This window comes from Pinus tabuliformis, chromosome 3_1 (assembly GCF_031772625.1).
Source record: "Pinus tabuliformis cultivar Carrire ecotype Pingquan chromosome 3_1, CPIR1, whole genome shotgun sequence".
Lineage (NCBI taxonomy): Eukaryota > Viridiplantae > Streptophyta > Pinopsida > Pinales > Pinaceae > Pinus > Pinus tabuliformis.
Window position 1 is genome coordinate 930726075 of NC_142301.1, and position 17243 is coordinate 930743317.

At 37.7% G+C, this 17243-nt stretch overlaps 1 protein-coding gene across 5 annotated transcripts in view; it reads left to right on the forward strand.

Annotated features, from left to right (window-relative positions):
* The window catches only part of LOC149190806 (ARM repeat superfamily protein), a 500919-nt gene that overhangs the window by 251550 nt on the left and 232126 nt on the right, over positions 1 to 17243 (forward strand). For all 5 annotated transcript variants that reach the window (XM_089412272.1, XM_089412273.1, XM_089412269.1 and 2 more), the window contains 2 exons: positions 208 to 343; positions 1752 to 1833. In XM_089412272.1, coding sequence (XP_089268398.1) covers positions 208 to 343; positions 1752 to 1833 — 218 coding nt within the window. The remainder of the gene's footprint in view (positions 1 to 207; positions 344 to 1751; positions 1834 to 17243) is intronic.

Consider the following 17243-nt stretch of genomic DNA (forward strand, 5'->3'; position numbering starts at 1 on the left):
AGTTGTAAAATCTTAGTTATACTTTCTTGTTTTATAACTAACTAGACCTTGTGAATATTGTTATATTAGTGTTATTATATCTGTAGAGGGAATTTTAGATCTGCATATGAATGGTTTGACTTTTGTATTGTCTTAATAAAGAATATGCTTTGTTTGGAATAGAAGTTGTACATACCATATGTAACCTTTAATTAAACATGATGGCAGGTTTCTCTCCTTTTTCATTTACCGTGGAAATACACCAGATCTTGATGACATACATGCTGCACTAGCATTAATGTATGGCTATGCAGCCAGTTATGCACCATCAACTGTAATTGAAGCAAGAATTGATGCACTTGTGGTATGAACGGAACATCAAGTAGCTTTATTCTTATTGGAACCATAAAAAGTGTGAGCTGTAGTCTTGATTTGCTTCTATGTTATTGTTGCATTATATGTTTCATTGGATCATTGACTTAATTTTCTTTAAATCCTCTGTCAGAGCAACTAGGTCTACAGGAACTAATCAGCAAAGACGTATCTATTTGCTTGTGCTGTAGGGTGATAATGTATTCCAGGAACATTGTTATTACTATTCATAATTTACTCGTATTTTTTCTTAGTAACAAGCTATAGGTTTTGTGGTGAGGTTTTGTCAGATATCTGAAATTTGTAATGAATGCTGTTCAATGTGGGATATCTGAGAATCAAATGTTGGTTGTCTTAGTTTTGATGTTTTTGGCATATTCTACATATTCTATCCTAAGCGCCATGCTTTTCCTCTTCCACTCTTCATAGACTAATTGGTTGAGAATAGTTGAGCTTGCTCTGCATTTGTTCTATTTTTTTCTCAGTTTTCCATTGGGTTGTGTCTGCCATGGTTGTGGGTGTGCTTCCCATGCTCATGGGATGGGGGATGCCAAGCAAAATGCTTCACCACATCCCCCTTGTTGTGAAATACAAGGAAACGCACATTAAAACATCTCGCCAGTGTGCGAAATGTATTTTGTAGAAAGGGAGGCTTCTAGGAAACCCCCCTTGGAATAGGTCACTCCTGGGCATTGGCCCTTGAAATAGGGGCACGTGGGCTACCTCCTCTCTGAACTGCCCCGTTCCCCTCCCCCAACCCTCAATTTATTTTATTTTTTGTCTTCTGTTCTAAAATAAAAATAAAAAAAATTATTCACACACAATCTTTCTAATGCCTAATCCTCTATCTCATATTTTGTTTTCAATAAGGAGAGTGAGCTGCCATGAGCTAGCCATGGCTTCCCTTCGGGGATTTAGTGATTTTTCTTAGTACTATTTAGAATGATAAATGAAGAATCTGAATCACTGTATTTCATTTCTGAACCCAAATCTGAATCATGCTTATATCATTTACAAATTTGGGTTTTAATTATCTACATTGCGTAATGACAAATTTGCATGGGATGAATTGTTAGTGTTGGGATTTTTATTTTTATATTTATATATGTATGTATGTATGTATATGCTTTATTTTTATTAATATGTGATATTTGATTGTGGGGGTGTTGTTATTTATGTTAACTGTTATGTGTTGACTTTGTTTTCAATGTGACACTTAACATTTCCTTCCATCCTTCTGTGTTTTTACCTGTTGTACATATACTACCATATTACAGGCTGATCATTTTGTAACAAGCTTCACATATATATTGTCTAGTTCAATTGATGTATTCCTATTATATTCAGTCTCTTGGCAGGGTTTTCAGTTACATGTTTGACTCAGTTAGATTGCATTGCAGGGTACAAACATGCTTTCAAGGCTACTTCATGTGCGAAGTGCAGAAGCAAAGCAAGCAGTCATCACAGCAATTGATTTACTAGGTATTCCATTTTAATCCCGTCCTTCTATGGCATAAAATAGTCATACATGTATGCTTCAAAATTTCTTCCTAGTGTACCTCTCTCCTCTCTCTCTCTTTTTGAACTTTCATGACAGCCATTGGTTTTGTATTTCCTTGCTACATTGCTTTGTGCCATTGGAATAAATCTGTGCTCTTATGTTGGGTAATAGTTAGGTTTGATTCTAAAGCCAGGATATTGGAATGTATTTGTAGCAAGGCTTTCATCCTCTCCGATTCAGCCTGATTGATTTGTGAGTCAGCTGTCCTACCAAGTTTGGTGCAGAGTTGGCGAACCCATTGAATTTGCATGAGACTGATTGACTGCTGACTATGGTGCTTGGTTATTCTCTCATCTGGTGTAGAGTTTTATTAGTTGCCAAGTCATTCCTCATTCTTGTCCTGTCAAGTTTGATTTCTATATGATAATGTAATTGTAGTTAGGTAGTCTACTGAGATTTTTTTCTGGCCCAGGATGTCATATGTATGAAAGGGCAGGATTTGTTTATGGCATCCGGGCACAAAAGATAATATGTTATGAAGAATACCTTATTAATATAAATTATAATATACTAGTATAAGTAGGACTGTCATTAGTACATGGGTAATATTCATACAAATTTCTTCCAATCTTTTCTTTAGATCAAATATTGGCTGTATTCATAATAGTGCTTGTTTTGAATTCTCCTTCACATGATCAGAAGTTGGTGCCGTTTTAGACAAGTACACCATTTTATTTGTTATCTTGCTATAAAACAGATATGGCTCTTTTTGTGTTTAGTTGATTCTTTGTCTGATATGAGCATATAAGATATAGGTTGCCTTTCATACAACAGACACACATAGTTTCTTGAGCATTTTTGTTTTTTGTTATGTAGGGTCAATATTTCTGATTTCTATTTATATGTATCAGCATCTAGTTGTATTGTCACTTTTTTATCTCTCTGACACTTCCTAAAGGAAAAGTTCCAACCTAACTTTGGGGGAAACGGAGGATACTATCAAGTGAATCACTATCTGTCACTAACCAAGTGTACTATCAAGTGACTCATTATCTGTGACTCTAGTGATTCACTCCACTTTTTAGGCTATAGCCTAGGAGGAAGCAAGCCAATGGGAGAATTGCTGAACTAATCCTTGTTGATGTGAGTAGCATCAGAAGGTCTTTTACAATTGCCTAGTGTCTTAGCATGTGGAAGACATTATTTGCCTCTTCTAGTGATTTATGTTTTCTTTCCTAAGTTTAACTTAGGAAAAGTACAATAATTAAAGTCAATTAATTATTATGGACTATTGGATTTTTTCTTGTTGATTTAGGGGAGCATCGGATGTGCTCTAGGTCTCAAATTTTGCAGGGACGCTTGGGCACATGTATTTCAAAGAACCCAGAAAGCGTTTAGGGAAATTCCATGCAGAAACAATTTTATTAAAATAATTAATATTTTTTAATGGGCCCCTAAGTCTAAACTTAGAAATTAAAAATATTACTGGGTATTAATCTAATTGTGGGTTTAACTTCTAGAAGAAGACGAGGATCAAGGTAAAATGATCTTAGCCATTGATTAGCTTTTAATCTGGGCCGTTGAATGTCAACGAGAAGATTATTTAAGGAAGCTCGAGGGTCATTTGGAAAACACACCGAGAGATCAAGAAATCGAATTTCTGTAGTGAGAAGTTCTTAGGAGGAAATTCTGATTGAGTAGATTTCTTGCAGTTGAGGGGCAGGGATAGTTGGGTTGGAGTATCTTCTCCACAGCCCAGGATACGCAGCAAAGGGAGGTAGAGAGACACCAGAGGGGTTGACGCAGAGCCAAAAGGGTCCACGCAGATGCAGCTCACTCACCCACGCAGAAGTTTGAGTTTTGCAGAGGTGCTGACATTTCTGAGCCGGGAGGGCTAGAAACTGCTCCAGAAGGCAAGATGTTTCCTAATTGAGCTGATGCAAAGCCTCATAGAGCTCCACATAAGCCCACACAGTTACTGCGCAGGGGCAACGTAGTTGTAGCCGGGGACAATTGATTCAACTGCGGGAACAACCGAGATTTTCCTGGTAGAGTGAGGTAATCTCACAATTCTTCTTTGCCAATTGTATTTCTCTGTAACTGGATTGTCGAGAGGGCATCCAGAGTTGTATTCAGAAACTACTGCTTAATAATATAAAACCCTCAGAGCTGCTGCACCGGTTTTCCCGCATTGGGTTTTTCCGGGGACTTTTGTCCAAAAATAACAGTGTCTATTGTGTTGTATTCTCTTTCTTGCTCAGTCTCTTGTTTTCGCATAATATTTAGTTATGTGAAGGCTGCAGTGTATGTATTATGATATTTGCTTTAGGAAACTGCAAGTAATTTGTTTAAAGGAATTTAACAAATAGGAGTAATATCATCAGTTGCTGGAGTAGGGATTTCGGTTGAGGAATTTTCACATGGTATCAGAGCTGCAAGTGAAGCAAGAAGAAGAAAGCTGGTAGATCCAGCGTTGAGTAGAAGAGGGAGATCAAAAAGCTGCAGGAAACAATAGTTCGAAACCCCAAAGGGTTTGCGCAGTTCTTAGCCAGAGGGGTGAAATTTCGAGGCAGTCTCTCTCCGAGTGAGTCGACGGAGAGAAGGACTCCCAATTCGAATTTCTTCTGGGGCATAAGGAGCAACACTGAAGCCTTAGCATAAGGAGAGTTGGTGGGACACAAATTTTTCTGCAGGTAGTTTGTTGGGCAGAAAATCGTCAGAAGAGAGAAGAGAAGCATGGTTGAGGGAATTTCTTCCTCAGAGAATTCCTAGCCAAGGAATTCGAATTCTCTAGAGCTAAGCAGCAGCAAGGGGCATCAATTTTACTAGCTCCAGCAGGGAGTGCATAGGTTAGCCTAGTGGCAACATAAAAGAGTGAGGAGATTTTGGACATTTGTGGCAGAAATCGCAACTAGTGGCTTGAGGGATCAGGACAGGTAGGACGGAGCATCCAACTATGTCATCTGGAAGGCTAGAATGTCATTCCTTCTAGATGAGCATGCCCTCAAGACATATGTTGACAGCGTGGTGGCTGTCCCTGCCACTGTTTTACAAACCGGCCGTTTCGAAACCGAAACGGCCGAGTCGAACCGTTTCAATAGCCTCAGGACTGACCCGGCCAAGTAACCGGTCCGGTTGACCGAGTCACACATGACTCGGTCAACCCGGCCGGGTCCGATATGACTCGGCCGAGTCACAAGGGGACGGCTGGGCAGCGTAAAAACACAAAAAAAATTCACTTTTTTGGTCCTGGTTATTTCCATTTTCTGTAGTTATTTCCAGCCCGAGTTAGCAAGATGATTTCAGGCCGTTTTCCGGGTTAAAGAGGCCCCGTTTCAGCTCCCTGTCAGCGTTTTATTCAGCTCACAGTGCAAGGCTGTTAACAGTTGGATAGGTGGCAGAAAATCCCAGTACTTTCATACTCAGTTTGGCATCAAGATTCAACACAACCCACTGTTAGTTGCACAGAAAACTAAGCTAACTCAGTGTGAGTTTATGACTGAGGGAGAGGGCTTGATTTTCAATGTGACCTGGCAATGACTTTAGCAAGACAACAAGGGAGATAAGATTAATTTTCTCTGTGTATTAATCTCCTTAAAGCAATATAAAATCCCCTTGTGGATTTTTCCAGTGTCTTAGACCAAAAATAAGTATCTAAATTTCCATGTTTGTGTGCTTGCACTAATTTCTTGTATCAGCTGAAAAGTGAAAGATAGTAGAGTAGTTCTTTATTTCATGTTAAATGCAAATTTAATGTTATATCAGTTAGCTGATACAAAGACCAGCAAGCTATATTCTGCAGAATCAGCGAACAACAGTTACTAAACCTCAGTCAGAAACCCAAAGAATTGTTGGTTGAGAGGGAGGAGATTGCCTAGTAACAGATTTGTCTCTATTTGTTGGTTGTGGGGATATCAGTTATATGTTTATGATAAGTTTTGGGCATTAAACCATGCAAAAACTTGAAACTGGGTGGGCTACAGCAATACAATAATTTTCTACATGGTATCAAAGCATGAGAGAAGTCAAATTTGATATAGTGGATTGGTTCATGAGCCTACTTTGATCATATGTTGTCTTCCATCTATATTATAATGCTGTGTGTTTGGAAACATGAATGAAAATCTTTAAAATTATGTTTAAAATATTTAAAATTATGTTTTTTAATAAAAAAATAAATATTTAATGTATTTTTTACAACGACCGAGTCATTGAAATCGAGCCGGCCGAGTCATTACCGTTTCGGAGTCGGAGTCGGAGTCGATCCTCGGCCGAGTCGGAGTCTTAAAACATTGGTCCCTGCAGATCCAGATCCGCTGCAGAAGTACAAATTAGAAATGGCGAAGGCCAAGAGGATGATCCTTGACGGAGTAAAGGATCACGTGGTGTGTCATGTCGCTAGTAGAGGGACTGCTAAGGAGATGTCAGATGCCTTGGCTACGTTATATTAGGGATCTTCCGAGTAGCGAAAGATGTACTTGGAGTAGAAGCTGAGATCTGCTCAGATGCAGAAGGGGGAACGTGTGGATCCATTCCTCACAAAGCTGAAGGAAACCCGTGATGATTTGTTTAATGCGGGGCATACTCCTCAAGATTCAGAGTTGGTTAGACTGGCCCTCAATTCTGTTTCAGATGAGTGGCAAGTCTTTGTCCAGAGTATCTTAGGCAAAGCAACATTATTGAATTGGGATGAGATGTGGGCAACTCTAAAATAAGAGGCGCTGAGGAGAGACTTAGTCAAGGTTAAACTTGACGGAAGCAGCACCAGTGGGTTGAAGCCCAATGAGGAGGAGGATAATGCATTCCTTGCGTCGAAGGGACAACAAGAGCAGTGGAGATGTAAGGACATCTCAAAGCTCAAGTGTTTAAGGTGTGGTAAGATGGGTCACTACACTATTCAGTGTCCTTTTAGGAGGAAGGACAAGGATGAGGAACACGATTCGAAGGCTGCGTCCGCGAAGATCGAAGAGGAAGAGTTTTCCATAACAACCAAGATACCTACAGGATGGAGGTGGGCTGATTTGGAGCTGTTGTTCGAAAGAGCTACAGATGGGCAAGATCCTTGAGGAGTCCACCTCTTGGATCAATACCTTGCTACAGGAGCCCAATTTTGTAGTAGCAAGATGGACTAATGTCGGATGGTGCTGAGGAGTGTTGGAGAGACAGTTGCAACCATAGTTATAAAACTCCGACTCCGACTCCGACTCCGACTCGGCCAAGGGTAGACTCCGACTCCGACTCCGACTCGGTATCGACTCGGCTGGCTCAATTTCAATGACTCGGTCGTTGTAAAAAATACATTAAATATTTTTTTTTTATAAAAACACATAATTTTAAAGATTTCCATTCATGTTTCCAAACACACAACATTAGAATATAGATAGAAGACAACATATGATCAAAGTAGGCTCATGAATATATCCATTATATCAAAATGGCACCCAGTGCATTGTCCAATACATACACGATGATGATATAGAGATCAAAACAAAAACACATAACCAAGGAGTCTATAAATGGCCTCTACAACAAAAGTCTATGACCAGTACTACTGGCTAGTGGCTACTGCTAGAGTTGCCAACATCATCTGGCTCAGTGTTACTTGGGAGCAGGAGCAAAAGTAGGGAGCGAGAGCGAAAACGGGAGCAGGAGCGACATTTTCAGAAGCTCCTGGTTTGGGAGCGAATCCTAGTGGAGTTCGATAACCAATGTCACTAACATCAAGGTACATAGAGGGATTGGTGCTCTTGATTAAATACGAGTTCCATACCCAAATACATGACAAAATTCAATGGAAACATTGCAATCCTCCAATCTTGAAATCCTGAAAAATTGATAAGTCTGCTGGATTTTGAATGAAATCTAAAATTCTACTTTCTCCATATGAAATCCAATGAGGCCGAAACCACTCTCAAACATCCTGAGTCATTTCATGGTAATGTTAAAAATTTAAGTAAAAGGATGAAAATGAAGATTAAGGAGAATGTCACTTTTACTTTAAGAATTTAACATTACCATGAAATTTGAATAGCATATCAATAGTACAGAGCATTTGAGTGTGTTAAATAGGGTTTGGGAGGGGGAAATGGACCCCAAATAACATTTAACTAATTCATAAAACACATTGGAGTCCAAACCAATCAGCAAACACCTTAAAAAATCATTAAAAAACTGTTAAATCGTTGTTTTACTGGGGTTACGGGCCGCTGTTTGTGACTCGGCCGAGTCAGTATGGAAACGGCCGAGTTGGCCGAGTCAGCCATGACTCGGCCAAACGAGCCATTTCTTCTACCGAGTCACTCCTAAGGGCAACGAAACGGATCAACTCGGCCGTTTCGGTTTCGAAACGACCAAATTTTAAAACTATGGTTGCAACAACTAGGACCGTTAGAGACTGAACAATGCAGAGCAAAGTTGGCAGCAATGCAGATGGCACATAGCAGTAGTCAACGACAACGAAATAGATTCAGAGGGTCAGCGCAAAGCAGAGTTAGCAGCAGTGCAGATGGCACATAGCAATAGTCAACAATAACACAGTCAATTCAGAGGTCAGCGCAGAGACTAGCAACAGTCAAGCTTCAACATTCACGTGGTATCATACTGAACACAATTAGTTCAGTAATTTTGGTTGTTTTTCCGTTGCTAGCAGCAACAGTTTGTAGTGCAGTGGCAGTGGCAGTGCTAGAAGCAATGCAGATGCAACACGTGAGTGGGAGCTGTAGTAAGAATGTAGTGTCGACAGTGGCAGTGTCAACAGAAATACAGTTGCAGTAGCAGTGTAGTACTTGGTGGACAGTATGTCAGACATCAACAGTGCAGATGACGATGCTTAAGAGTCAGAGCAGTATGCAACAACGTATATTGCTAGAGCACATTCCTCGCTAAGAGGGAGTGTTGATTTAGGGTAGCACCAGATTTGCTCTAGGCCTGAAATTTTGCAAAGGAGGCTTGGGCACATGTATTCCAAAGAATCCATAAAGTGTTTTGGGAAATTCCACCCAGAAACAATTTTATTAAAATAATTAATATTTTTTAATGGGCCTCTAAGTCTAAACCTACATTACCGGATCCGGCAGTAGAGGGGCAAAGATCTCTGTATCCTCGGATCTGATCCGGATCTAGATCCGGATACGTGCAAAATACGACAGGTGGCGAATGTGTAATTTTTGGAAACGGTTCCTCCTCACTAGAAACACATCTCTATTTTAAAGCCGGAACCCACATAACTTTTGTCCAAATTCCGAAACCCGAAAAAGTTAAAAATTAAAATGTATGCGTTGGAGTTTAGGGTTTTCATTTTTGACGCTAGTTAAAGTTATGTGGTCCCTCTTTGGTCGGCAGTGCACCCAATAGGCGGAACAGAACAGGCAACATTTAGCTTTCAACATTTGGCGTTTAGCTTTCAACGTTCCTTCAGGGCCCAACGTTTGTCGTTTAGCTTTCACTTTCAGCGTTTCTTCAGGGCCCAACGTTTGTCGTTCGCTGTTCAGGTTCAAGTTTCAACGTGTGTGTCGGTATTCAATGTTCACATCATCAGCTGGACCAAGAAACCCCGCAAGGTATTTTAATTTTTTTATTATACCGCCATTTCAATGTGCTGTGAAATCTTTCCCACAGCCGCAATTTTTTAGATATAATAACCACAACCATTTGAATTTTTTAATGTTCATTTGAAACTTGAAAGCTCCCATGTATTTATTAAAATGTTCCATAAGTTTAAATTAAACTGTTTTAAATTTTAATGATGAAGAAAAATATAGTAATGGTGAGATTTCCTTTCGTTTTACTACTAAAATTTTAAATTTGTTTAAAAATAATATTAAATTTCAAAGTGGCTCAGGTATTTTGATTTATGTCGATGGTCATTAATGTAAATTAACTCAACCCATGTGGATAACATAAAGTCTAAAGATAGGGTAATGAATTATATGCCATATGGTGATATTTTAGTTTTAACTTTTCGTGTGTATATATATATATATATATATATATATATATATATATATATATATATATCGAGCTTTCAAATGAACATTTGAAATTTAATATATATATTTTAGTTTTTGTGTATATATATATATATATATATATATATATATATATATATATATATATGTAGCTTTCAAATGAACATTTAAAATTTCATATATATTTTAGTTTTTGTGTGTGTGTGTGTCTATATATATATATATATATATATATGTTATTTAATTCGAATTGTGTATTGATAATTATTAAATTTTAATATATTATAATTTGAATTTTATATGCAGTACTGAGTAACGTAATTTATATATCATTATGGAGCCATCACAGCATGAGCAGACTCAACAGAGTGAAGAGACCCAAAATCTCCTCTATGGCAGTATGTGGAGATTATTGGAAAAAATCCCGGAGGTGGTTCGTTTAAATGGAAGTGCAATGAATGCCAAGATATAAAAAATGGCTCATATACTAGAGTGAAGGCCCATTTCATTGGTCAAACTAACACAGGGGTGCAAGTATGAACTAGGGCAAAAGATGCAAATGGCACACTTGGCAAAGGTTTGAGTCTTGGAAAAATGAAATTTTATGCATCTTTGCAAGACATTGCTGATAGGAAGCATGCTAAGGGAAAACACCCTGTGCAAAGCTCTACAACTAGGCCTCCATTGCCATCTAGGCCTACTGCCACAACTAATAAAAGGCCCTCTTGAAGCAATTTTCAATAATCAAGGTTGAGACATAGCCGATGAACATGTAGCTCGTTGCATCTATGCAAATGGGCTAGCATTCAATTTGGTGCGTTCCCCATATTGGCAACAAATGATTAAGGCAGTTAATGAAGTGCCAAAAGGTACAAAAGCCCTGGATATGAAAAGGTCCGCACTACTTTGTTGGCATCAAAAAGACAATCTGTGGATAGACAACTATAGGAAATCCGTGATACATGGGCAGAAACAGGGGTGTCCATCATTTCTGATGGATGGAGAGACCAAAGAATCCGTCCATTAATTGATGTTGATGCAGTATGCCCCCAAGGGGCAATGCTTTTGAAGGCTGTTGATTGCAGTGGAATAGAGAAAGATGCATCTTTCATATCCACAATTCTTATTGAGGCAATATAAAGTGTGGGGCCACATAATGTTGTCCAAGTCATTATGGACAATGCACAGGTTTGTAAAGCTGCAGGTTTGATTGTGGAGGGTCGATATGATCACATCTTTTGGACTCCATGTGCAGTACATTTATTGAACCTTAGGCTTGCCAAGATTGGTGAGATTGAATGGATTAACGAAATATATGTAGCAGCAAAGGAAATCCAAATGTTCATAACCAATCATTCAATGTCCCAGGCCATTTATAGAGGTTTTGCAAAGTTGGAGCTACTAAAAGTATTTTTCTTTAATCGATATTATTTTTATTGGAAATTCTTTTAGTTGCAAATTTATATATGATTTCTCATTTCAATTTGAGATTTGACTTTTGTACTTTTTGAAACTTGTAGGTTGCTGAAACTCGTTTTGCCTCACACACTCTTGTCATAAAGAGGCTTGTGGAGGTGAGACAAGCATTACAAGCAATGGTCATTGACCCTCTTTGGGAATCATGGAGAACTTCCACTTCTGATAGAGGGAAAAAAATCAAGTCCATCATTCTTGATGATGCGTGGTGGGACAAGGTCCAATACCTTCTATGGTTCACTGAACCAATCTTGACCTTGATCAGGGCATTTGATACAGATACACCTTGCTTGGGGGAAGTTTATGAAAACATTGATAGTATGTTGGAAAGGATAAGGGAAATTATCAGGGCAAGTGAAAATGACATTTATGAAACATTCTATTATTTAGTGGAGGACATAGTTACAGAAAGGTGGAACAAAATGACCACACCATTACACCTTCTGGCATATGCATTGCACCCTAAATACTATCATTTCAAAATTTTGTCTTTACCTAGTAGAACAATGCCAAACAAGGATTCTGAAGTGGTACAAGGAACAAGACAACTTTGAGGAAAAGTTATAGAGATATGGGAGTTGCAATGGAAGTCCGCCAAGAATTTGGAGGGTTTGTACAGTTTATAGTTATCCTTTCAAATCTAGTAGCTATGGACGATCGAGGGCATCTTGATCCCATTACTTGGTTGGGCTTCCATGGTGGGGATAACAATCATCTCTCTACTCTAGCCACCAAGTTATTATCACAGGTTTCTAGTTCCTCATCAGCGGAGAGGAATTGGAGTACATATGGTTTCATCCATTCAGTGAAGCGAAACAGGCCAGGAGCAGCAAAGGCTGAGGATCTTGTTTATGTTCATTCCAACCTCCGTCTTCTATCACATGTTGAACCAGAGTATACAAAAGGTTCGAGCAGGATGTGGGATGTGGAGCCTGAGATCTCTGACTTGAACTTGACACTAAATGCCATGACTCACTTCAACCTACTTGAGGATATTGTTCCACCACTAGTCAACCTACTGATGCAACTTCCTACATTCCAGGACCCCCATCATCTATTCATGATGTAGAGTTGCATAATGCAGAAGATATAGATCCATTTGAAGATATGTAAATGTATTTACTATTATCATTTATGATATTATGATCCTTTTTGTTACTTTGTATGACGGATGATGCATCATTTCAGTGTTTCAGTCTTCATATTTATAATATATCTAATGGTTTCGGTTCTAAAAGTGTTTGATAGTTCAATGGAGTATTTGATTTTTTACTCTAAAGTGTTTTTTAAAATTTAGAAAATATTATTATATTTTATTTTTTTGTATGTGACGTATCCTTGCCATATCCGGATCCTGGATTTTCAAAAAACTAGTGGATATGGATCTGGATCCGTATCTGTATCCGGATCCGTATCCGTATCAGAATCCTGGTAACATAGGTCTAAACTTAGGAAGTTTAAAATATTAATGGGTATTAATATAATTGTGGGTGTAAGTTTTAGAAGAAGACAAGGATCAAGCTAAAATGATCTTAGCCATTGATTAGCTTTTAATCTGGGTCGTTGAATGTCAACAAGAAGATTATTTAAGGAAGCTTGAGGGTCATTTCAAAAACACACTTAGAGATCAAGAGATCGAATTTCTGAAGTGAGAATTTCTCAGGAAGAAATTCTAATCGAGTAGATTTCTTGCAGTTGAGGGGCATGGATAGTTGGGTTGGAGTATCTTCTCCAGAGCCTAGGATACACAACAGAGAGAGGTAGAGAGACACTAGAGGGGTTGTTGCAGAGCTAGAAGAGCCCGCGTAGAGCCAGAAGGGCTCACGTAGAGGCAGCTCAGTCACCCATGCAGAAGTCCGAGTTTTGCAGAGGTGTTGACATTTCTGAGCTGGGAGGGCTGGAAACTGCTCCAGAAGGCAAGACATTTCCCAGTTGAGCTAACGTAGAGCCTTAGAGAGCTCCATGCAAGCCCACGCAGTTACTGCGCAGGGGCAGCGTAGTTGTAGCTAGGGACAGTTGATTCAACTGCCAGAACAGCCGAGATTTACCGGGTAGAGTGAGGTAATCTCACAATTCTTCTCTACTAGTTGTATTTCTCTGTAACTGGATTGTCGGGAGGGCACCCAGAGTTGTATTCAAAAGCTACTGCTTAATAATATAAAACCCTCAGAGCTGCTGCACCGGTTTTCCTGCATTGGGTATTTTCGGGGAGTTTTGTCCAAAACTAACGGTGTCGATTGTGTTGTATTTTCTTTCTTGCTCAATCTCTTGTTTTCTCATGATATTTAATTAAGTGAAGGCTGAAGTGTATGTATTACGATATTTGCCATAGGAAACTGCAAGTAATTTGTTTAAAAGAATTTATCAAATAGAAGTAATATCATCAGTTGATGCAGTAGGGATTCCGGTTGAGGAATTTTGACATTTATAAGGATAAATAATTTAATTATTTAAGTGACTTAGAAATAATCTCAACCGTTGATCTTCAAGATGTTTCTAGAAGGAATCTTCAAGATGTTTCTAGAAGGAAGATTCAAGATGTTTCTAGAAGGAATCTTCAAGATGTTTCAAGAAGGAAGATTCAAGATGTTTCTAGAAGGAATCCTCAAGATGTTTCAAGAAGGAAGATTCAAGATGTTTCTAGAGGGGCGATTGGAGTTAGAGATTTGGACTCAATGAATATTATAAATGGAGCCTAGAAATGGAGGTGAAGACAGAACGAAGAGGACAAGTGTGCAAGCGAGTCATCACGAGAGAGAGTGATTTCCTCTGCAGTGCGAGTGGCTCAGTGACTAGTGTGTAGAAGAGAAGTGCATTTGGGTTTGAGCAAATCCAAAAGGGCCAGGTTGGAGGAGATTCCAGGCCGAGTTGTCAGAATGAGATAGAGTTTTTCTAGACGAGGCCAAGGTGCTGGAGTGCTAGGGTTTTTCTAGTTCGCATTAGTGGCAGGGCACAGATTGATTTGGTAGAGGGCACAAATCTAATCGCTAGAGGTCAATTTCTTTAGAGTGATTTCATTTGCAGGTAGATTTCCTTGAGGCCAATTTACTTGGGCTGAATTCATTCTGATGGAGCCGAGTTGTAGGATTTAGATTGTGTTTCTCCTTGTATCTCTTTGGGTTGAAAACCCCAAATTTTTTAGATAATGAAATGCTGGAGAATTGTTTGTGGGTTAATTAATTTTTGCAATGTGTGATTGATCTCTTTGGTTTTTTTCCACTGCATAGTTTTAATTCTAGAAGTTAAAGATACCAATGATTTTATTTTTTGGTGATTTAGTTATTATTTGGGTAAATAAACAATAAATTGAGGATTGTTGATTTCTGGTAGCGTCGAATGTGCTTTAAGTCTCAAACTTTGCAGGGAGGCTTAGGCACACGTATTCCAAAGAACCAAGAAAGCGTTTTGGGAAATTCCACCCGGAAATAGTTTTATTAAAATAATTAATTATTTTTAATGGGACTTGTTGACCACTACATGTCAATGACCCATAGTAGGACAATGACCCATAGTAGGACATCCCCTTTTTCACAAAAGGGATAGTGCTTGATCGATGTGTCCATGTCGTCCAAGCAATCATCTTCAACTTGACTTCCAAGATGTTATGTAACCCTTTCTGCATGTGTATAATGTAAATAATCTCAGCAGACCTGTGTCATGTATGTAATGATCTAGGTAAACCTACTTTTCTAGTGAAGATCTCCATTCTGGGAAGTCTTTTCTCTCACCGATCCATTCTTGGATGGTTGGCAGAGTCCCCTCTAGTCTTATCCCAAAGCTGGAATGGATTTTGTCGCTAGGATCTTAGGTGAGTCCTAGTGTTCTAGATCGAGTCTATGTAAAAGTGATTTGGGAATAATCCTAACTATTTGGTTAGGTTATTTTATTACAAATTGCTTGGTCTGCTGGATTATATTTGTGTCGCAGAAATGGGTAGTCTATGAGGGTCTATTACAAATGGGTTTTCCCCTTTATGATGTAAAAAATATGAAAATCATGATGTAAAGTGTCTTGAGGGTTGGAAAAATAATTTATCCCCTCATAGGTTAATTAATTAAATTTTCTGGCCAAAAATTAATTAAAATCCTAAGCCATAAATTTAATTAATTCTAAGTCCTAGGTAAATTTAAATTCTCCAAAGGCAAAATTCGTTGGTCCTAAAAAATTAAACTTTAAAAGATCTCGGGACTAAGGTAAATTAATTATTTTGATAAATTTTAAACCTTTGATCACAGGGAGTTAAGTCAAAGTCAATTTTTTTTGGGAAATTAAAAATTTCGAATTTCCCCAAATATTTAAATATTTCGACGAATGAGATTAAAAGAAATTTTAATCTTCATCAACGGTCGAGATTGCTTTGACAAGGATCACTCGAACTAGCCATTGGAGGATTTATCTTTAAATAGGAAGTCATTTGTCAATTGATCCATCCGATCTCTGAGTCGTGTGCTTAGCAAGAAGCTCTTGTGTAATATTTTTCTGGATAATAAAGAAAGACTTTGGGGTTAAATTCTGCTGGTGTTACTCTTCATGGGAATACTATAAGATGTTTTATTTTCATGCATGATTTTTTTTAAAGCCATTGATGATAGCTTCTGAAGAGTGATTTGAGTATAGGTATCTTGCTCAGTCGCTGGGCTTTGAATAATAATTTAAATTTTGGAAGTGATAGTAGGTATCTCTATTTGTCTAATTTTATTATTATTTTCTCGCTCTATTTTTGATGGTTGGCTTGCGTTTAGGAGGGAAATCTTGATTTTAATCCTTGGGTGTTAGGGGAAGTTTTTAGTTGAACCAGCCAACTACCGATCTGTGTTTCTTGAAGAGCCCAGCTAAATAAGTTCTAAGCTTATCATAAGATTTTCGTTTTGTGATGCATGAGGGTTTCGACCTAGCGCCTCCTTTTAATTTTTTTTTTTTTTTTTAAATCATTGTGCTTATTTGGTAGATCTGCTAATTAGAGCTATTAAACATTAGATCAAGAGAACGAAGTTGGACTCATATTCCTCTTGATCTATTCCATTGTGAATATTGTAGTTTATTTGTATGTAGTTAATTTTCACTATCCTTCGTATAGATCTAAGAGTTCGTAAATATTTCTTTAGATTCATTTTGTAAATAACTTTAGGATCTCAAAATTGTAAATTTTTATTTCAGCTTTAATTTTATAGTTTCAACTTCTTTTAATTGCCTTTGATTTTTTTTTTCGTCTTTTCTTTTTTTATCCCACATTCAAAACATAAAAATAGTTTCTCTAATCTGTATCTATATATACTAACCCTTTACCTTGTATTATTTCATTAACACATTGCATTTTAAAATTCTTTCTTGTATATATAATTTCTTGAGTTATTATTTTATTTTATTTTTAACTTTGTAAATACAATTTTTGCAAATGTTTTATTTCAAATTTTAATAACTGTAAATATTTTGGTTGTAAATAGCCGTGGATGTATATATTTCATAATTTCTAGATATTCATGAGGCTTTTCTTCTTTAGAAAGAGTGTGGAAAAATTTCTTATTTTTGCAAGGTGTTGTATAGAAAGGAGCGCTTAGCTCTTACCCAGCTGAGACAGATAGGGCTCGAAGCCTTACGCTATAGCATTCCAAAACTCAAATTTCTTTGAAGCCGCTAGCATGTTCATCATTTTTTACATAGTTGCAGGCCATTCTGAAGCTAATCTTTGAGGGCCGCAAGTCTTCTTCCTGATCAAAAGTTTGCAAGGATTTAAAGTTCTTCTTGGGCATTAAAATCAATTTCGAATTTCATATCTTTGGGATGACCGCAAGAAAATATGAAGAAATAATACAAAGATTTTGATCTTTCCTTGATATATTTTTAACCCTTAAATCTATTTGGCAGAAAATGATCAAAATTTATTTTTAATGGGTTAAAATTAGAGATCTAGGATTTAAGTTTAACAATAATTTCATTTAAAAGAAAAA